Raw genomic sequence first — 21,692 nt, forward strand, 5'->3', positions numbered from 1 at the left:
TATATATATATACATTTACATTTTAGTTATTCATGCGTATTAGTCAGATATCAACAAAGTTGAATATCTGCACGAGTCAATAAAAATCACTTAATTCTTTTAATGTTTATTTTACAACGAACCCCAATTTTCGTAGAAGTCGTTTAAAATGTTTCAAAAATTAAAGATAAATAATAAAATGAACCCACCTGGCATCATATTTGGAAATCCGCTGCCTACGACAAAAGTCAGTCGAGCAATAAGCGTGTTCATTGTTGCAAGCAATTTGTCCATGATAATAAATGGTTATACTTGCATACCACTTTTAGATCTACTTACATATTGATCTATTTAAAAGGCATTTTTGACGCCGAAACCATTAATTTTCCTTGAAGCGATTAACAAAAAATTAATACATTATTACAATATAAATGACGAAATACATAAATACATTATGTGTGTTTAATGTTTCACAAAAAGTGTGTCTGTATGTAAATCGGTGAATGATGAAACAAACAAAATCTGGAGGGATCGTCATCTGCATTCATGCGTTGTAAACTGAACACGAATATACAAAAATACACAGCAATATTTATGTATGTATATCGCGTAAAGTTTTCTCTAATGTCTAATTATATACATATGTATATTCGCACGCATTTATAGACATATATACATATTTATGTATACATATAGATGTTAGAATTTCGATCAGTTAACATTCATCGCCAATTTCCGCCTAAAGTTCGCATGAGCACAAATGAAAACATCAGCACCGCTGGCGTTTTTCTTTCTTTACTCAATGGTGAAAATTCTCAGCGAAGCGAGAAAATAGTGTTTTCTCTAACACTTGTTGTATAGTAAACATAAATAATTTTTTTCTTTTTCTAATGATACATATACGAAGTAAAAATAAAATCTCAAGCACTCACTTATTGCACAGTAATTGTCATATACATACTTACTATTTGCTGTTATTACGTGTAGGTGTGTTTGAAATACCCATACATTCGTACAAAACAAAATATTAGCTTAATTTGTTTTAGCCGGCGTTTTGAGCAGTGTTGCCACCTTTTATGAAATTAAAATACATATGTAGAGAATTTTTATACAAAACTTGTTTTTTGTACTAAACTCGATCAATATTTTCGACTAAAATTCTCGATCTGACATCGTGATGTTCACTTTCTTTTGTTGCATTTCTGGTTAGTCAGCTCAGAGTTGTAGATTCTGTATCTATACGGTCGACATTTTCGAGACCTAGTACAAATCTTCGCCGGAAGCAGACTTTGATTTGCTGAATAGCGCATCAGTTCATAACTAAGAGCTGGTAGGGAGAAGTATTGGCAACAACTCGAAGGCATACACTAGGCCAACTTGCTAAAGGATGGTTACTACATTTTCAGGTTTAAAAACTTTGTGACTGGGCACTGCAGGCCTAAAAATCACCTATTCAACTTGCGTATAATGTTATGTGAGAACTGCCGGTTCTGCAACATGGGCTGGAGATTCCCCATCATCTGTTGTAGACTGCACAGCAGTCGCAGATAAAGACCCTTGGATCTATGTATGCGAAAAAGATCACATCGCAGTTTACTGGATTATTCGTAGTGACACAAAACATATTGGGTCTCGGTCTAAATTTATTTCTATCCATCAAGGATTGGCTTTAGCATAATATTGTTTTTAACATACGTAAAATCTCAAGACTTATCAGCTTTCCTAAGCTTTTTTCAAGAGAGAAAAATTTGTATACAACTTTTAAGCTCCAATATATGTTACCTGTCGACAATGACTCAGAAATGAAAGCGTATCCTGAAAGTTAAGCTTGTCTGTACTGATATATATTTCGTTTCTTCCTCGTTTACCAACACAGCTGCTCGCCTTTTAACTACTTTCTTTATATTTAAGCTTAAAAAGTTGTTATTAATAACTGCAACTCTTCAATTTTATTTCAAAAGTTGTGTAAAACTCCTGACTAAACTTTTTTTTGAAAATTTTTGCTGCAACAACGCTATCAAATTACTATTGGCTCTTTGTCTTTCTCAATTCTGAATCTTCTAATATTTCTTTTTTCCACATATGTGCTTACTTAGATACACTTACATATTTATTTTGTATTTGATCGATTAGTACGTTCAATTATGAAACTTAATCTCAATTAGTACGGGTATTCACAATATGTTACATATACTTAAAATGAAAAAATAAATAGAAAGTTTCTTCAAACGTTTCGTTGTTGAGAAAATTTGCAATGAAAGGCTGTTTTCTTCCTTTTCTTTTTTTTTTTTTTTACGTGGCGGATTCTAAACCCAGCGCACAACCCTGGGGAGCGATGGTTCGCTTTTTCACTTTAGCGGATGTGTTTTGGTTATCCAGAGGATACTTGGTCTAAGGCTGGAAGTCGTGAACTGCTTTTGCAATAAGTCACAGAATCGTTTCTGGCTACTACCAAGAGGTTGGCGCTCAGAGAACTTTCCTCACTTGCGTGCAGCTCTATACATGGCTCAAAATTAAAGTAAGAGAAAACTTAAAAAAATGTTTCAAGACAGAATATCCTCGTTGACGAAGTGATAAATATAGTTTATCAGTATTTTCAAAAGAAAGATCGCTTTTGCTGGTCTAGTTTTCTTCAAATTAAAAACTTTATGTATTTTGTAACTTTTATTTTTGCAATCGCACTCGTTTTTCCAATGTTTATGTTAATAACGAGTATCAAAAAATCAAGTGCCGCCTGCAAGTCTGTAACTATTGAGTAATTAATTTATGTTCCTACAGACCCTTCTATCTAGTCCCAATAGGAAATTTGCGTGTTTCAGTTCTACCGCTTTACATATGACTTTTCCAGTTTTGAACCAATTATGTTTCCACAGACACTTCTATCGAGTCCCAGCGCGAAACTTTGTGTGTTTCAGTTCTATAGCAGTTCAGTTTTTTAAGATCCACTTTTGCAGTTTTTCACCCAAGTTGTTCATTCCATTGCATTTTAATATTCCCTGCCATGCTCTTGTCCAAATCGTCGTAGAAGAAAAGCTTGGGCCTACAAATGTTGATCGCAAAGTATTTAGTAATACTATATATAAAATCAATTAAAATCACTTAGAACTTCAAAATCTCCAAGTTGAACAGTTCTATTACTAGTAAAATATTTATACACACATGTTTTAAAACAATGTGACTATATAAATGTATGTACATAACATACGTATATAATTGTTAGCTCATTATGTCTTCGCAGTGAATTGAGGGCATAGTGAATTATCATATGTTTTGTAGATTATTATTCAGTGCCTTTTAATACAATTTTGTATTGTTTTTTTTTTTTTTTTTTTCTTTTGCACCGTGTAAATTTGGTTTTTGGTTCATATATGTTTGACTTTTCATTTTTGTTTCCGACTTATTTTCGACTTCGCCATCACATTGTGCTTTTGTTTGTATTCCGACAAGGGGCGATCTCAATCTATACACCTAGCATTTGCCATTTTCAGCCGCTGCCTTTTGTTGACGCTATTTGTTTGGCTTTGCCGTCACCGTAGTGTTGCTGGTGATCATTATTCGCCGTACAATTTTCAATCTTATTTCAAAATCCGCTGCGAAACGGTTAGCATTCGAAAAATATAGCGCGTATTTTCGGTGCACACTTACTCTATTGACTGAGAATATTTCGTCAAGTCTATTCGGTGATTTATCTTCACAATCGTTCGTGTGTGTGTATTTCGTACAGAATTGCGCTAATTTCGAAAATTATACTACTTTCGATTTTCTTTTGTTTTTCTTTTTTCCGCAGTGCGGTGTTCTGTGTCGGCATTAGTTTATTAGCGGCTTAAAGCGCCAAAGTGTGACAGTTTTATAGGAAAATCGAGAGCGGTGGTGTACTAATCGCTATGCGTTTTTTAAATACTTTTCTCAAACTTGTATAGACATCAGTGCAAGAACTGCTCATCAGTCTTCGAAGTCATTTAGTTTGTGAAAATGTGCGCGTTCGCGTCAAAACATTTAGTCAGTTGAAAAACTGCACTCCTCATATACATATATACCAATATATATCGATATCGTTTCAATATAATATATCAATTCTGTACATACATACTTACATTTGTATATTGAAATATAAGAAGCTGTGCACGATAGTGTAATTTGTTTTATGTGAAATTTAATTGCTAATGGTGCAAATAAGTTGTATTTAAAGTTATATATACAATCCTAGAATCATAATTTATAAAAGTGTAAAATATTGAAAACTTATTAAACATAAAAATATGTATTTGAAAATTTTGTGTACAAAAGTCCAACTAAATAAGGGCTTCACATTTTGTACGTAAATATATATATTTACATTTTATACATAAAAATAAAAATATTTCCCAAAAAATTATAACAAAGCAAAATATCGCTTAAAAATACAAAATACCCATAAATCTTTAGGCAGAAGCGAATTGAAATTGAATGAGCCCAATGAGTGGCCTACGCCAACAATTAAAGGTAAGAAAGTCGACGCATATATTAGTGTTTGAGACTTTGTTTGTAACTTATAAAGTACTTACATATGTATATGTATTAATGATCGACGGGACGAACTGATGTCTGTCGTTTCATCTGACTATTATCCTCCGAACTTATCCCGCAGTTTTTGAGAAAATGAACTGAAATTTGGCACGCTTCCGTTTCATCCCAAGAATTTGCTTATTGATCAGAAACTGCTTATATCGGACCACAATAGCTTATAGCAGTCATACAAACTGAACGATCGTAATCAAATGCTTGTCTGGACAACTTTTTCATTTAACGAGATTTAGTCACGATGGCATGGCTTATTGTCTGAGATAATAGTGTTTAAATCGGAGCACTATAGCATAAAGCTGATAACATACTGAACGATCGAACGAGAAAAACTTTCGAAAGATTTCACTAAAAAAATCATTCACCATAGACTGTAACAGTTGGTGCCAGATCCGGACTATAAGTTGGATGCATAAGAGCATTCTAACCAAGTTCACGGAGCTTCCGCGAGTCACTATCGTTATGTTCGGTGTGATACTCATGAACTACAATTCACCGAACCGAAATACTTTATATCTTGGCGCTTTATTTGTTTTTCCTTATGTTTGGAATAGTAATGCGATCAATTGATTTATTATAATATATTTGTACAAAAAACGATTTTCCCTTCTATCACATAGAATTCTTTGATCTCTTACACATACGTTAATGTATTATATAAAAGCATACATATATAATACATACACAGAATATTTATACAGACATACATATATACCCAAATTTTATGTGTTAGCCAAACTGAAAACTTTGGTCGTGTTTAATCAAATTGAAAACTTTAGTCGTGCTAACTCAAAGTTTAATCAAATGGTTTTTAGTTGTTTACTTAAATTCACTTAAATAGTTTAATGTGCTTTCTTACTCTTTATTTCTGCCTTTTCGCACGTTTAAAAATTGTTATTTACCATTAATTTCGCATTGCTTTTTACCATCTAGCCTTCAACATTGCAATTCTCAAGCAAATATAAAAAACGTTTCCACAATATTTAATGAGTAAACAAATAAAAGTTCGAGTTTTTTTTTACCGTAAGAATGATATTAACCTTACATTCTAACCGAAGTCATTGGTTTCAAAAGAACTTTAGTCTATGTTTAATTGAGTATCACTCAATCCAGCTTTGTCTAAAAATGGAGTTGTGGAGAATAACACGGGAAATCCTTATGGGTTATGGAGTTGGAATTATACACATTTTTCGACCGATGACCTATTATTTATATGAAATGTCTATTTTTTAAGTTTAAGCCAATAATGGAAAATAAGAAGTATGGAAAACATACAAACGGCAGCTGGTATGGTATACCAAAGGATGATACATTTTGAGATTCCAGACTTTTTTTTACACAAAAACACAGGTATTTAATGTTTGTTATCATTCGAAAGAACATTCTTTGTCATTAATTTCTTAAATGTTGACCACGGCCATGTCTCATATGGGCCACTCGTTGAGTCTAATTTTCGATGATTCGGGCATTTCGACTGGTAACTGTCGTGTGACACGGTGTGACATCACAAGATCTTGGTGGTCAATTGATCAGCCTAAAACGTGAAATTATCTGCTCACCGAAGTATTCTCTCAACAAATCCTATTGATTGGTGCTAAGTGTGGGGAGTCTTGTTGAAACCAAATGTCGTCGAGATCACGAACTTCAATTTCAGCCATCAAATAGTCGGTGGTCATGACGCAATAATGGTCGCCATTGACGGTTACGTTCTCACTAGCATCATTTTTGCAGAAATATGGATCGATGATTCTGGATAAAATGAGAGCTCTTGAATCTCTGCAGGTTACTCTTCGTCCCAAATGCGTAAATTTTGCTTCTTTACAAACCCACAAAGCTCTTTTTGGTGAAAAAATTTGGCAAGCTGTATTTTGTACGTCTTCAATTTAAGATCTCGACGCAAAGAATGCCAAGTCATTCCATACGTCAGTCGGAGTTGTTGCGAACGTCGCCGATCTTCGTTTACACTCTCAACTACGGCTACTACATTATCTTCACTGCATGCTGGACGTGGTCTATTCGGTCGGAAGCACATTCTTTGCAGAACGTGAATTTTCTTAATAAAGTTGAACGAACGAAGCTTGACACGACTCATGCGTGATCTGTCGAATAAAGGGTATTGAAAAAAGTATGCTCTCGTTTCTACTCATTACCAAGGATTGTCGTAATCCTACAAAATTGAACTTAAACTCGTTCCTCAATATTGCCTTTCCTTACAGTTAAGAGCTGGACAAGGGCGAGGTGGACAGGAGTGCAGCGATAAGCGCCTATACGAATCAGTTTAAACTAGAAAATCTATTGAGAATTGGAGTCTTTTAAAAAAAAATTAGATACCAGATGCTAGAGATCATGGCAATTAAAGAAAGCTTCTTGTTCTGAAAAGTGCGTTCACAATAAAAAATATATAGATAGCCAAGCAGCTTTAAAATCACTAAAGTTTATTAGGGTTTAGTCAAAGATAGTAAAGGAAGGCCTTGATATCTTAGTGATTCTAACATTCTATATATTTGCCTCCGGCTATTTATTGACGTATTTATAATCGACTAACATGTTATAAATATAGCGGTGTATCGATGGAGGCAATCCCTAAGTTGTTGAACAACAAGACAAACTTAACATGAATGGTCCGCATTGCCGATTGTTAACATACAAAAGGAATGATACGAGTATAAGAACTCTGGTAGGATTACTAACAGTTCACTGTATAATTGGTGGGCAGACTGGGAACGCCGTATAATGAGTAATATAGAAGCTGATATGAGGAAGAACAGAAGGAGACACTATAGAACATCTTCTAAGCGATTGTAAAGCTCTGTATGGAAAAATCGCAACCATCACGCGATGGTTTCTTGACGATATTTCGTTAGTTGCTCGGATCAAATTTTTTGTACTGATGGATAAGGAATTTATAATGCTCTGACTCAATTATAACGGTTGTTGTAGGCCTTGCTACCATATCTAATTACTTCAAATCATTGCCTATGTTGCTTTTTTATTCAGTGACGTTATTGTTGAAGGAAATTCACATGAAGAACGAAAACATAAACAATTCGAAGAAAAAACATAAAAAATATATAAATAATAAGATTTAAAATCAATTTGTAAATACACTTACCGTTTTATAGACAATGCCGACACAATCATACTGATATTGAAATTCAAAACACACTCAATCGTGTTCATTTCACACGTTCATGGCCACAATGTCTGTTTACTTTACATATTGGCATAAATAAGCAACAATAGCCGCATATGAGTCAAACGTGCATAAATACATATGTATATTCTGATATGTACTAATGACTTGGCGCACCACCTTATCTAAATATCTAATTAACAAATTAACACATTAAATCGAATAATTCGAAAGCGCAATATGATTTGAAAATTTCAAAGCGATTTATTAATAATCACGATTAAGACAAAATATTATTGTTTATTGTTGTTAAATAGAAATTCAATTAGCAAGTAAGTGTGGAGTTTGCAAATGTTACAGTAAACATATAACACTTGCACGATATTGCCTTATATACGATCACTATATTGTTCTAAATTTAAACATTAGGTGATATATAACAAAAGCGTTGGGATTTCGTTTCATTTAAAAAATGCTCATTTCTTCTCAAAAATTTATTAAAATATGTTGATTGTAACGATGTAACTGATTTTCTGCACCACAAATGTAATACGATAGATATTTTAAAACAGTCTCTGCGATTCCTTTCAGCGATTATTCTTCAGAGCTCCTATTCTGTAACTCTATTCGAAAAAAAATTACACGAATTCCAATTTTCGTATTTGGTAACTCGATCGATTTGGTAACACTTTTCGCATTTTCAATACTATTTCCGAATAAAATATTTCTTAGCTTTAGAGTTCTAGAAAGCAAAATCGAAAAATATTAGTATTTATTCTGGTTCAGGGTGGTACAACTTTCGCATAGTTATAAGATAGATCCGAATTTCGAATAGAATACATTTTCGAATTGAGACACAGAATAGGGCCTAGGTCTGAATACAGAAAAAACAAGCTGAAGCTTAGAATATGGAGGATGGGAAGGTTGAATGATACGAATTTAGCAGACGCAGATTTGTGACGATATCCACTTTTTACAGAGCTTTCGCCTACACAAATGTAGGTGAAGAGGATTTCAAACACACTTTATTGTTACATATATTTAGATTGAAAGCTATTTCAAATAACTCAATTTAACGTTCATTCAAAATCATGTTGTGTTTTGGTTTTGTCTTCAATAATCCATAACAATCTCTCGTAGCTTCTTTAGTGCTCAGCCGACCTAGTCGCAGTTGCTTTTTCGTCCGGCGAATTAACTCATCAAGCAACTCTCTGGTGCCATCAGCGTATATTTCATAAAAGAAATTCTGGTTTATAGACCTTTATAAACACACGAATCTATGTTCACATGTACTTATTATATTCTAAGATTAACTAATGAAAGCGTTACTAAATTTTCAGCCTGGCATTAACAGTAGGTCCATTGGTGTCTAGTTCAGAGAGTTCAGAGGTCGTTAAAAAATTTTTACTAGTTTAATAATTGGAATATTTACGCTTTCTGTTAAAGCAAAAGTATAAGTAATAGGGGGACGAATTGAAATAAATTTTCAGCAGTTATCATGACTAAATTTGTAAGGTTTCAGGAAACCACGATTACAGAACTTGATAGGGTCCATTCTCATGATTGTTGACTTGTTTCATTTCAAACTTGTAAGCTCATGTCTCATTGGCAGTTATAATGAATTTGGGATCAGAAGTCGCACGATCAAGAATGTCTAAAAAGACTTGTTTACGGTAGTCTTTTTGAAAAAATTCAGTTTTATTGAGGCGAGTCAAGTAAGAATGCATTTCATATTTAAAATATTCACCAAAATATTTCGAACGGCCTCGCGAGGGATGACGAGCTCCCTTGTCCACTCTCTAACACTTTCCTGACCTTTTTGGGAGGTTTTCTTCGATCTCTCGACCGGCTTTGAAAGCTTTGCACGACTCGTAGGTTTGTGTTTTTGATAAAAATTAATCACCGTAAAACTTTTGCAACGATTCCGTACACGAAATTTAGACATACAATATTTAAACAACTTCTTTGTTCGATATTTTTCTTTATTTAACAGTACAAATTTCGGCTGCTTTTTTGTCACAATGTAAGCACCGTATTATAGTACACTTGTTAGTTTTGTTGTTTATTTTGGAAAGCTTCTAAATTTGTGATGCCATACTTTATCAACAAATTTTTTACTAGATCAAGATATTTTTATAAAAAGAAAAAGACTTTTCACGCATGAATTTATCGAATTTCCCTCGTTTGCAAAACTGTTGACGAATTTGGTTAATATTGTTTATATTTTCAAGGTAAACAACTATTATGTTTTTAGAGCTTTTGAGTTTTTGCCAAAATTATGCTTTTTTTTTTACTGTTTTTAATAAAAAACAAGCGCAAAGAGAATTTCATAATTACAGATTTGGCAACACAAAAATAATACATTTTTGTTTACATTTCACACAAAAAGTTCTTAAATTCCTTTATATTTTGTGTTTTAATTAATTTAATTTCATTTAATATTTTGTTTTAGTTATTTTTACTGCTCGATCACTTTATTATCCGTACCAGAATAAAATATATATTACAAAAAAATAAAAATAATTTTTATAATTTTAAAATACTGCGTCACAACACAAGTAAATTCAACTATTTTCTATTCTTCACACGCGACGCGAAATGCGATTTAAATTGTTTTTATGAGTTATTAATTTATTTACGCTTTATTTGAGTATATATGATTTAATGTAGAATAAAATGTAGAAAAAAATTTAAATTTAGCGCGTTTGTTTGAAAATTTATTGAAATTTATTCGCTCAAGCATGAGTGGTTGGATGTTTGCAGCTTTAGAGAACTACACACAGTCTACCTAGTCATTCACTTGTCTATGTCAAGGTGCCAAAAGAGCTTTTAACTTCGCTTGTTAATAAATCAAAACATTTGATTAGCTCATTTGTAGCATGTACAGTTTTATGAGTGTCTTGTATGTGTTGTTTTTATCGCCGTTGTAGATGAAATTGAAATTTTCGTGTTTTCGATGTTTACAAATGCAACCGACAGACTTCCTTTTTCAGCGCTAACAACATTTTATACGTACATATACACACAAAATATATACACAGATACCGTAGATCTCGAGCAGTACGAAATAGATATAATCGAAAATAATTTCGATTGTTTCATGAAGCGAAAAGTACCCTGATATACTCTGGACCGAGTTTCTTCCACAAATTACGTTGTATGTTTGATGTTAGCAAGCAAAGGGGGTTTAATATTTAAATGTTTTCATTATGTCTTCAAAGTGGTTTTAAATGTTTGAAACAGTCTCCTCAGTATATAATCACCAGAGTTATATGAGGTGCGAAGTAAACCTATGAGTATGCAAAGTATTGTCAGCAACTCGACTTACTTGAAATGCAAAATAACGTATCATCAAAAAATTCGAAATTGAGTGTCTTATTGATTACGCTTCACTACTTCAAATTACATACATAATATTACATATGTTCAACATTTTCAGGTTCTGAGCACAGATATAAATCAGTTTTAACCAATATTAAAAATTTTTTCACTCATGTTCCATTTTATTTCGAGTTTCAATCATGCCACTGTAAATTTCCGAAAATGTTGTTACGTTATTTTGCATTTCAGGTGACGATATATAATTTAGCTAACTAAAAAAATTATTCTATTGCTTTCCTCATTGGCGACATTGCCAATTAATTTATAAAAAGACGAGACAAAAATCTTAAACCCGTAATTAGTCAAAATCTCAAATGTTTACTAGAGAAATTTCAAATAAAAGTATTTGAAATACTTAAATGTAAAAATAATTCCGCTAAATATAAATACACGAGCAGAATATGAAATGCTAATTTTGTGCTTAAACAAAATGAAACTGCTTATACCCAATATACAATCGCATTTGTATACTGAATTATAATGTGACAGCACAGCTAATCAGATAAAACGTTTTCTCGAAATTGTATTTTATTTGTTACTCGAAGATCGATATCGCACATAACCACCTGAAGCCTAGTTCTAGTAAGCTCCTTATCATTTGATTGTTATCATTAAAACTGTTTTATAACCTGAACAAAGATGATTAAGTTTGCCACGAAGCTTTTGACATCCAACTGGAAGCATCGGAAACCGCTATCATCTTTTTTGAGATAACGATCTCAAATTTCTCGGAATCGCCGAAATCGGATCCGTATCGCATAAAGCTGTCATACAAGCTGATGGATCAAAATCCAGTTCTTGTAAGAAAAACTTTTCTATTAGGTGAGATATATTCACGAAAATTGAAAAGAAAAAGAAAGGAAAAACATACAAACCTCATATTTATTGGCGAATGTTTATTATCATTAGAAAGAACATTATTTGGCATTTATTTTTTTGAAGAATATTTATTTCAAATGTTGTTACGTCTCAGAGTAGTTATCCGTTGAGTCCAATTTTCAATGAATCGTTCTAGCATTTCGACTGGTAACAAGCGAACAACGCGCGTGATGTTTTGCTGATCCTGATTGAAGTTCGATTGACCATAGAGACTTTAGACTTTACATATGCCCACCGAAAATCAAATGGTGTCATATCACGCGATCTCGCTGACCAATCGACTTGGAACGTTTAATGAGCCTATAGAGCAATGTCGCTTGAGAAGATCGAGCGGCTTCAGTTGCTGCAGAACTTGAATTTGTACACATTTATACGCTTTGTATTCGCTACAACAAAAAGCACCAAATAACTAGATTCGATACGTGCGCAGTGAAACGCAAGATGGTCTATCTATTCACATTAGAGACGATATATTACCATACTCTTACAGAAAGCATTTGTTTAAGCGATTCAGATTCTTCTTTTATATATATATTTTTTTGTGTATTAATATGTATGTATGTAARTAAAAAGAGGCATGTGCAGATATTTAAAATAATATATTATGTTGAAAACCCGTGACTTCTAAGGCGTGCTACGCCATGACTATGACAAATAAATGCGAAAATTCACTCCCACGGCTAATAATGACGAAATTAAATTATTAACTTTTTCACATCTTTGGCTGCCAAATATAAAAAATTGCGGACGCTACTTAACAAATTTGTTTACTCAACGATTCGCATATTATAATTCACTAATGAATTTGAAAAATGTTGAAATTAATTTTTAGAATTTTGAGCAAAATTGCAAAACAAAACTTTTAAAGATTTTCGAAAGTATTTTGCAATAAACACAAATTGATTCAATCACATATGCTCACTAATAATGCGTATAGAATTTGTCTATGGCTGCAGTACTTGTTAAACCCAGTGCATAAGGCTGCAGATTAATGAAATTCACTTTTAAAATTTAATTTTATACGTTATAAATAAATCGAAAAGAAAATGTTCTATAATATCCTCTAGAGCAAACGACTACAATCTCGCAACTCAGAAACACCTGTTGGTTGTTTGAAACGCTCAAATTAATTTGTGATACATGTACATGTAAATGTATGTTTATGGCTATGTATGGTTAAGGTATCAGGGTGATGCGGCATTGATTTGTTATTCGGATGTCTGAAACTTGCTAAAAAATTGTATTTACAAGCAAATTTAGAAATATATTTGGTACGAAAAAACTTTGGGCTTTCAATATATTTGAAAGTACCGAGCTGCTTATAAGCCTTAATGAAATATGAACGTTGCACAATTGCCTAGACAAAAAGCGTAAATGTAATCACAAGAACTTTCTTGCCAAAATGAGATAATTCGCTTTAAATATTCCTCTATAAGCAATGTTCCGGAGAATTATCTTAGCTGTTATTTGTAATCAACTTGGTTGAAATCTGTATTTGTATACTCTCCCAACAAAGTTGCTAAGGAGAGTATTATAGTTTTGTTCACATAACGTTGTTCACATAACATTTGTAAGCCCTAAAACTAAAAGAGTCAGATATAGGGTTATATATACCAAAGTGATCAGAGTGACGAGTAGAATTGAAATACTGATGTCTGTCTGTCCGTCCGTCCGTCTGTCCGTCCGTGCAAGCTGTAACTTGAGTAAAAATTGAGATATCATGACTTGGTACACATATTTCTTGGCCCCATAAGAAGGTTAAGTTCGAAGTAGGATAAATCTCTCCACTGCCACGCCCACAAAATGGTGGAAACCGAAAATTTATAAAGTGTTATAACAAAGTATTTATTGTTTTTCAAAATATTATATTATCCATTAAGAATTTGGCACAAAGGATCGCATTAGGGAGGGGCATATTTGGTCGTACTTTTTTTTGGAAAAGTGGGCGTTGCCCTGTCCCCTACTAAGTCTTTTGTAGATATCTCGGAAACTACTATAGCTATGACAACTAAACTCTATAGAGTCGTTTCCTTCAGGCATTGCCATATGCAGTTAGAAATGGAAGAAATTGGATAATAACAACAACAACCAATACAAAGGTTATGTTGAAAATCACTAAAAGTGTGTTAACCGACTAACAAAAAATGTCATAAACACTAAATTTTACGGAAGAAATGGCAGAAGGAAGCTGCAGCCAGGCTTTTTTTTAAATTGAAAATGGGCGTGGCGTCGCCCACTTATGGACCAAAAGCCATATCTCCAGAACTACCCGACCGATTTCAATGAAATTTGGAATATAATATTTTCTTAACACATGCATAGCGGAATAAAACTTTACACAAATACGGTATTTGAGCTGAGGTATCCCTTGTGGAAAAATTGTCGTGATCGGACTATAACTTTTCAAGGTCCCTGATATCGAACACGAAGAACTCAGTGCCTAACCTAACATAACCTAATTTTTCACCGAAAATATCGGTAAATCTCTCAGATATTTTCATGTAATTCAGCGGACATCATTTTTATACTCTCGCAATAAAGTTGCTAATAACGGTATATATCGTCAGATATATGGTTAACTATACCAAAGTGATCAGGGTGACGAGTAGAGTTGACTTGAGTAAAAATTGAGATCTCTTGATGAAGCTTGTCATGCGAGAGTATAAAATGTTCAATGACACCCGAACTTAGCCCTTCCTTACTTGTTCTATATTAAATGTGTAAGCTAACTTCGTTTATACATACAACGGGTGATCCAAGTAGTCTTACTTTTCCAATAGTCTTTTTTTTTTTTTGACAGATCACGTGTGAGTAGTGTCAAGATGTCATGCAATTTTTGTTCAATATTGTTTGCCTGAACAACTTTTACAAATCGTTCAACTTTATTACCGAAATTCCAAATAAACTTCAGTAAACATATTTCACCTTGAAATGCTAGGGAACTTCATTCGCAGTTTCGTAATTTTTTATAAAAATATATAATTTTTTCCTTTTTCAGATGCTGGGAACAGCATTGCTGGGGAAACGTACCACAAAGGTAAGCGTAATAGTAATAATTATATTAGTATTATGAGAATAAAAATCGAATAAGAAATTTTCATATTTTTGTTGTTATGTTTAATAAATTAATATATTAAATTATTTTCTTGCAGTCTGTGAAAAAGAAACCCTTTACAGAAGTGGAAATAAAAGGTGAGCGCAAACTATTTACCTTCCATAGTTAATGACCGAATATTTCTAGTGTAATTATTACTTCAAAGCAGTTTTATGTTCTCTGAATGAAACGACATATAGTTCAATTAAATATATTTTTTTATCATAGTTAGAATGTTTCGATTTAGGTCAAATATTTTGTTCGAAAACTTATTGTATTTTGAAGGTAATTTCAAAACATCATTATCACAGAAAAGTTCTTCCCTATTGGCAAACAAAACCGCTTCTTTTAGATAATCTTATCATTAAGAGTACTATATAACTTCTTATTAAGGATTTGACGGCAGGTGAGCAGCTTTTGCTAGATGATTCCCAGCCAATACCACCAAACACATAGGAAAACCTTAATAGTCGTCAATCTTGTCATGGCTAGCATTTGCGCCGCCTTACCACGATCGTTTTCACTTGACATTGTCGTAAATTATACACTCTTCGGTGACCGGGATACTTACCAAAGTTTTTTTTTGCTGATGAGCATCTTGAACGCGTGATCAAACTTTTCTGAGACAAGCAATAACAAAACAGTCTGAGAATGTTTTTTTAGAGATACGGATTACAAAACCACATCTATTGAAAAATAATTATTAATCAAAAAAAATCGCTTTATTGTTTTTCAAAATATTATATTATCCATTAAGATCCATATACATACTTTTGCTTTTGGCTTATTTTTTACGCACGGCCATAAAAACTCATTCGGTGCCAGGATTGTCAAATATATTATATATTTGGAGAGCTCAAAAGTGTAGCTATTTCAGCCCATGAGTGACAACTCGTATTGTCGTGCTAAAGAATGGTCCTTCTTCGGCAGGTTGCCTTTCCTAATTTCTTGAAAGATGACTCTGGCAAACAAATTATTGTCTACCACTCAGCATCCACTGTTCAGCATTGTACTAGTATTATGGTTGCGACATGCCCAGTTTCTTTCAAAAATCAGGCAACCATTTCCTTTGAAGTGCTTCGTGCGTGAGCAACTTTTGCTGGATTCAGTTCATCTCAGCATATACAGTCGACAACTGTTTACTTTCGATCCACGATTCATCACCAGTCACGATGTCATAACCAATCGAACACTTTTTGGAACGATTGACAAATTGTCTGGTAACCAATGTGAATAAATTTTTTCAGCCAATGCCGAATCAATTAAATTAGTAGGTAAAGTTGAGTTTGAGAGTTAATTACAAAAAAAGGTAATGTGATACCAATGAAAGCTGAAATTCGCTCAATTATGTTCGCACTTTCGCACTCTTGTCTATAAATAATAACTGCATCCATGTATTAGATGCTATGCTACAGCTATTTTTAGCCTGTTTTCCGTTCTTTACTCATGCTGTGGTTATTCACACCACACGGTTGGGCACATATTTTGTCAACTTTCTCTTTTATCTTTTTCTTCTTCTTCCATTAGAATTAAAATAAGAATAGCACCTCTGCAGCAAGTAAATGCCGATGCCGATGTTGCGTATACGTCTAGTACCTCAACGAATTTTGACCGCTTTGACCGGCTATGTAGCTGTCATCGACTTGCACAACTACAACTATTTTCGAGCATTTATGCTTATTATTAGTGCTGTAAGTGTGAGTATGCGCTTGTTGATCGATCGCGGTGTGCTGTGATTGCGTCGCCTATTCGCGGCGTTTGTACATTTGTATATTTTTAGACGTTGCACTAAATTTGAAATATTTTTTTCGAGCATTGTCGCTGTTCACATAGTGTGCATAGCGCTTGGTTGGCTGATTGTCACAAGAGTTATTATGTCACGTGATAAATTTAGCACTGCATCGCCTGCTGTAAGCCAAACGATGCGCAATGCCAAATGTAAGCGCTGATAGTTGCACCAAGTGAAACGGTGAATATGAATAAAAATGCATAAACCACCATACAGTGTGTACACAAATACATTTCTATAATTACTCTTCGTTTCTGCCAACATTGTGTTATAACAGCGGTAAATGATTAGCAAAGACATTAATATATGTACGATTACACACACCGGCGGTAAGCACGCTTGATGATTTTACACATGCTTGAAATGGTTGAAGCTGATATAAATCTGTTTACAAATCTTATTATGAAATTAAGATTAAGCTTATTTATATAAAGTTTGATCCATTTCGAGGTTCCCTCTTTTTTAAAAGAAAAATTTCAGAAAACATAATTTTCAATCATGTTAATCAATTTACGAATCATTTTTATCATTCGAAAGAAAATTATTTTGCCTTAATTTTTTAAAGATCGTCTCTTTCAAATGTTGTTCAAAATGTGACGCGTGATGTCTCGCTCCAAGGCCTAAATCGAAGGGATTGTCCGCACAGACTTTTGGTTTTATATATCCCCGCAGGAAAAAGTCGAGCAGTGTGATATCACGCCATCTTGTGATTTTCGATTTCACCGATATCATTTTGAGGACATTTCGACCGATGATTCCTCCGGAATACTAACCAATCCAAACCGTTGCTTTTTTTTCTGGATGAAATGGCAGCGCTTAAATCACTTCAGATTGTTCTTCGTCCTAAATGAGCCTCATCGCTGAACAAAATTTGACTCGAAAACGTCGGATTTTCTTAGAACTTTTCAAGAGCCATCTTATTGCATTTATAGAAATCATGTTCAGACAGCAAATAGTCACTGGATGCGGAAGCAAATCAAAGCTTAGTTCATAGCATGTTGGCATCGTTTTCACTGACTTGTGACGCGGCGTTTTGGCTTGGTGAAACAGCACTCTCTTTTTCTTCAAATGCGGCCGTTTTTCGGCGATTTCGTTCTTAAAGCGGTCCAATAACAATATGTAATAGTCGCTGTTGACGGTTCTTCCTACTTCAAGAAAGTCTATAAAAAGTCTTCCATGCGCATTGTAAAATACCTTGCCACTTTACTGTTGCGTATTTCCATGCTTTGGAGCAGATTCATCGTGTGCAGACCCCTCGGATTACTGCCGATTAGACTTCGGAGTGAAATGATGAAGACGTGTTTCATCCATTGTCACATATCGATACAAAATCTCAGATTTATTACACTTTAACAACTCCAAAACTTTTTGAACAAAAGTGAGCTCGCGCGGCTCTTTTGAGCGCGACTAAACTGTATTTTTTCACATCAAACATCAATATTTTATGAACACACGAAGTTCCTTTATATCCATTTTTTCTCCAATAACAAAAGCTGTTTCTCTCCAAATGATTTCGTTTATAAGCCTTTCGGTTCGATAGCTGTCAAATTTAAGGTATAGACGTGTCTTTTAAAGGTTAGTTAGCTCTAACTAAAAATCATATGGATTTAAATAAAGTAGCGCCGTCAGTTGTCAGGCCGGGGATTTTTCAATTGGCATGTTGCTTCTGTTTTTGTAAATACAGAGAAATTGTTTGAATTTTAGACTACAATAATGAATAAACTAAAACTTTGAGAAGTTCATTGCGAAATTTTAAAGATTTTCTCCTAACTAGAGATATTTAAGCTATTTGCTATAAAGGAATATATATACATACCGTATATGATAAAAACTGCATACTTTTTTTATAAAACAGTTTGATAATGATAAATATTATATAGCATATTCAACCTAGTGCGTAGGTATATGAAAGATATCGCCAGTCAAACAATGCGAGTGCAGAGTTGATGAAAAACATATTTATCTTATTTGCAAACTTGTTCACTAAACAAAAGTGCAAATAAACAATTCCACAATCTCACCTAAGATAGCAATGTGTGCTTTGTGGCGCCTCCTTTGTTTTATAATGAAATCGTGTAGTAGCCAGAAGTCACAAGTTTTTGATTAGAAGTTGGCTATATTTAGATATGTATTTACATATATATGTTATATAAGTAAATATGCAAAAAATCACAAAAATAAAAGCAGAAATTTGTGATTTCAACAATTATTGAAATCAGCTCCGATCATCTATGGTATAATCGCAAGTTTTAGTCTTTAATACAAATTCGCTAAAAATCGATTAACACCTTTTAGGTGCTTATTAAGGTTTCTAGAGCTATTAAAAATAGTTTTGACATGAAGAATAAAATGTTAGTAAACTATTTTTTAAGTACATATTTAAGAACTATATTTTAGATAACAGTAGTTTACACTCAAATTGTGACTAGGAGTCAAACCACCACAATTTACTAAAATGACAAAATAGCTGTACTTCATGGATTGTGATAAAAAAATACCCGGATTATTATTTATTTTTTTCGCTTGCAAAGTAATCGCCACAAAATAATAACTTTATGCCAACGTTTTTTTTTGTCACATATCGAAATCCTCGAAACACTTTTCTTTACAACTTTTTGGGATGGCTTTCTGCTCCTTCAGCATATTTCAGTTATTTTCGATCGACTTAAAACGGGTTCCACGGAACGAAATTTCAATATGGAGAACTAGGAAAATCTCACGGAGCCAAATCTGGGGAATCTGGGGGTGCTTGATCGATGGTAATCGTTGCGGGACGAGTCGAGCAAGAACACGTTTTTACACCAAAATCATTCGAACGGACTCGCAACATCTCTCTAACACTTTCCTAACGATTAACTTTTCAAATATTTTCATCAGTTGAAGAGGTCAAAGGTCGTTCAGAATGAGGTATGAATTTAACGATCTCTTGACCGTCTTGAAAGGCTGTGTACCATTCCAATGCTTGTGTTTTATTAAAACTGAATCACCGATTCTGCACACGCAGTTTGGTTAAAAATTCAAAATTTGAGACATATTATTTGTTCGATATTTTTTATCCATCTCAAGAATCGAAACGAACTGCGGGTGTACGAACTTAATTGGCTTCTGTAAACAAACTGGTAGACATATCGCGCTCATATTTGACTTGATTTTTTTAAATTTTTTTGGAATATCGTTTACCCTTGGAATTTAATTACAATTTCCGGGTGCTTTTTATCACAATATATAAATCATTAAAACATATCATATAAACATACATATGTTATATAAGATAAGACAAAATATTTTTAATTTACTGCACCATCACGTACATACATATCTGTATGGTATCCCATACACACATGCTCTTTTAGCGAATATAGACAAGTTGGGCAAGTTATCTTTAATTATCTCAGAAAAGTAATTGTCAAAATAAAATACGCCCATGATAGCAGTCGCAAACATATCCATATTCGGTCAACTAAGGTGAAGTGACAATCGCCACATCTTATATATGTATGCATGTATAATTATATTTTATATTCGCCTGCTGACTATGAGATTTATGAGATTTTTTGTATGGGTACATTTCATTTTTATTTTTATGCTGAACATTCACGAAATCAAACAAGGACAAGTAATAAAGGGCTAAGTTTGGGGGCAATCGAACAGTTTATACTCTTGCAACTTGCAAGAATCAAAGTCCGGGAAATACCTTAAGGTGTTAAGCCAATCATTTAGTGTAAATCAGCCAGGAAGTTCAAAAATCTTTATACTAAGTATGAGCTAAGGAAGTATTAGTCCGATTCAACCCATTTTTTACGTACAGACATACCATTATAAGATAAGGTTTATCCCTTAATTTCAGTTATATTTCATACATTGACCGACATTTTCGATCAAAAGTCAATTACAGGTACTGGAGTCCATACTTAAAGGCTTGAACAATTTTTGGTCATAAGGTGGCACACACTAAACACATTATTGGTGCAAAGTTGTATCCCGTTATATTAATTTATTATTGATTTGTGTACTGGAAACTGAACGAATTAAGTGGAATTTAAAAGTATGCTATATGGGAAGTAGGCGTAGTTGTTGTCCGATTTCGTCCATTTTCCCAATGTGATGTAAGAAAGTAAGAAGAATGCCTCGTACTAAATTTTGTCGAAATTGGTTGGTCGGGCTCCGAAATTGCCCAATTTTGACACCGGCTCCCATAAGGCCCTCTCATACCATCTCGGAGGTAAAATTTGTTGCCTCTTGCACAATTAGTTATTGATTTATTTCGAACAGTATCGTTATATGGAAAGTGAGCAACGTTATCTTCTTCCATTTTCACACTGTTGGTAGGAGTTCTTATAATGTTTGCGCTGAACAAATTTGGTTTTAGTGGTTTCGGAGATGTAGCTCTTGCTACTGCGATCCTCTGTACCAAATTAATCTTACTTTTGGGCTTAGTTAGGGCACTTTATAAGATTTCGGTTTATGGCGTGGCAGTGGTCCGATTACGCCCATCTATGAACTCGATTTTTTTTTGTACTAAGGAACTCGCAATTTTTATTCAAGTTACAGCTTGCACGGACGGACAGACAAACAGTCACCCTAATTGCAACTTTTATCGTTACCCTGATCATCTATAACTGGTGGCGCAAAACTAACCGTCCGATGTTTTTTTGGAAAATGAAAAACTTATTTAAACAAGTAAGGAAGGGCTAAGTTCGGGTGTCACCGAACATTTTATACTCTCGCATGATAAAGTGATAATCGAGATTTCATTATCCGTTATTTACATATTTTTTTATTTTGCTGTAAATTAATTAGATTAGATCAATTTGTGTACTTTGAGTATTGAATTGTATTTTCATTTATTTTAATTGCATTGAAAAGTTATAGTCCGA

General features: G+C 33.5%; 1 protein-coding gene across 3 annotated transcripts in view; it reads left to right on the forward strand.

The window, feature by feature from the left end:
- Positions 1 to 21,692, forward strand: part of LOC108965318 (calcium-binding protein E63-1) — a 116,480-nt gene that overhangs the window by 19,011 nt on the left and 75,777 nt on the right. For 2 of the 3 annotated variants that reach the window (XM_018927661.1, XM_018927652.1), the window contains 2 exons: positions 14,931 to 14,969; positions 15,085 to 15,124. In XM_018927661.1, the coding sequence (XP_018783206.1) occupies positions 14,931 to 14,969; positions 15,085 to 15,124 (79 nt within the window). Of the gene's footprint in view, positions 1 to 4,235; positions 4,462 to 14,930; positions 14,970 to 15,084; positions 15,125 to 21,692 lie in introns of those variants that run through there. The other variant, XM_018927644.1, reaches the window with a different exon arrangement.

This window comes from Bactrocera latifrons, unplaced genomic scaffold (genome assembly GCF_001853355.1).
Source record: "Bactrocera latifrons isolate USDA-ARS-PBARC rearing strain unplaced genomic scaffold, ASM185335v1 scaffold_1, whole genome shotgun sequence".
Classification (NCBI taxonomy): Eukaryota; Metazoa; Arthropoda; class Insecta; order Diptera; family Tephritidae; genus Bactrocera; species Bactrocera latifrons.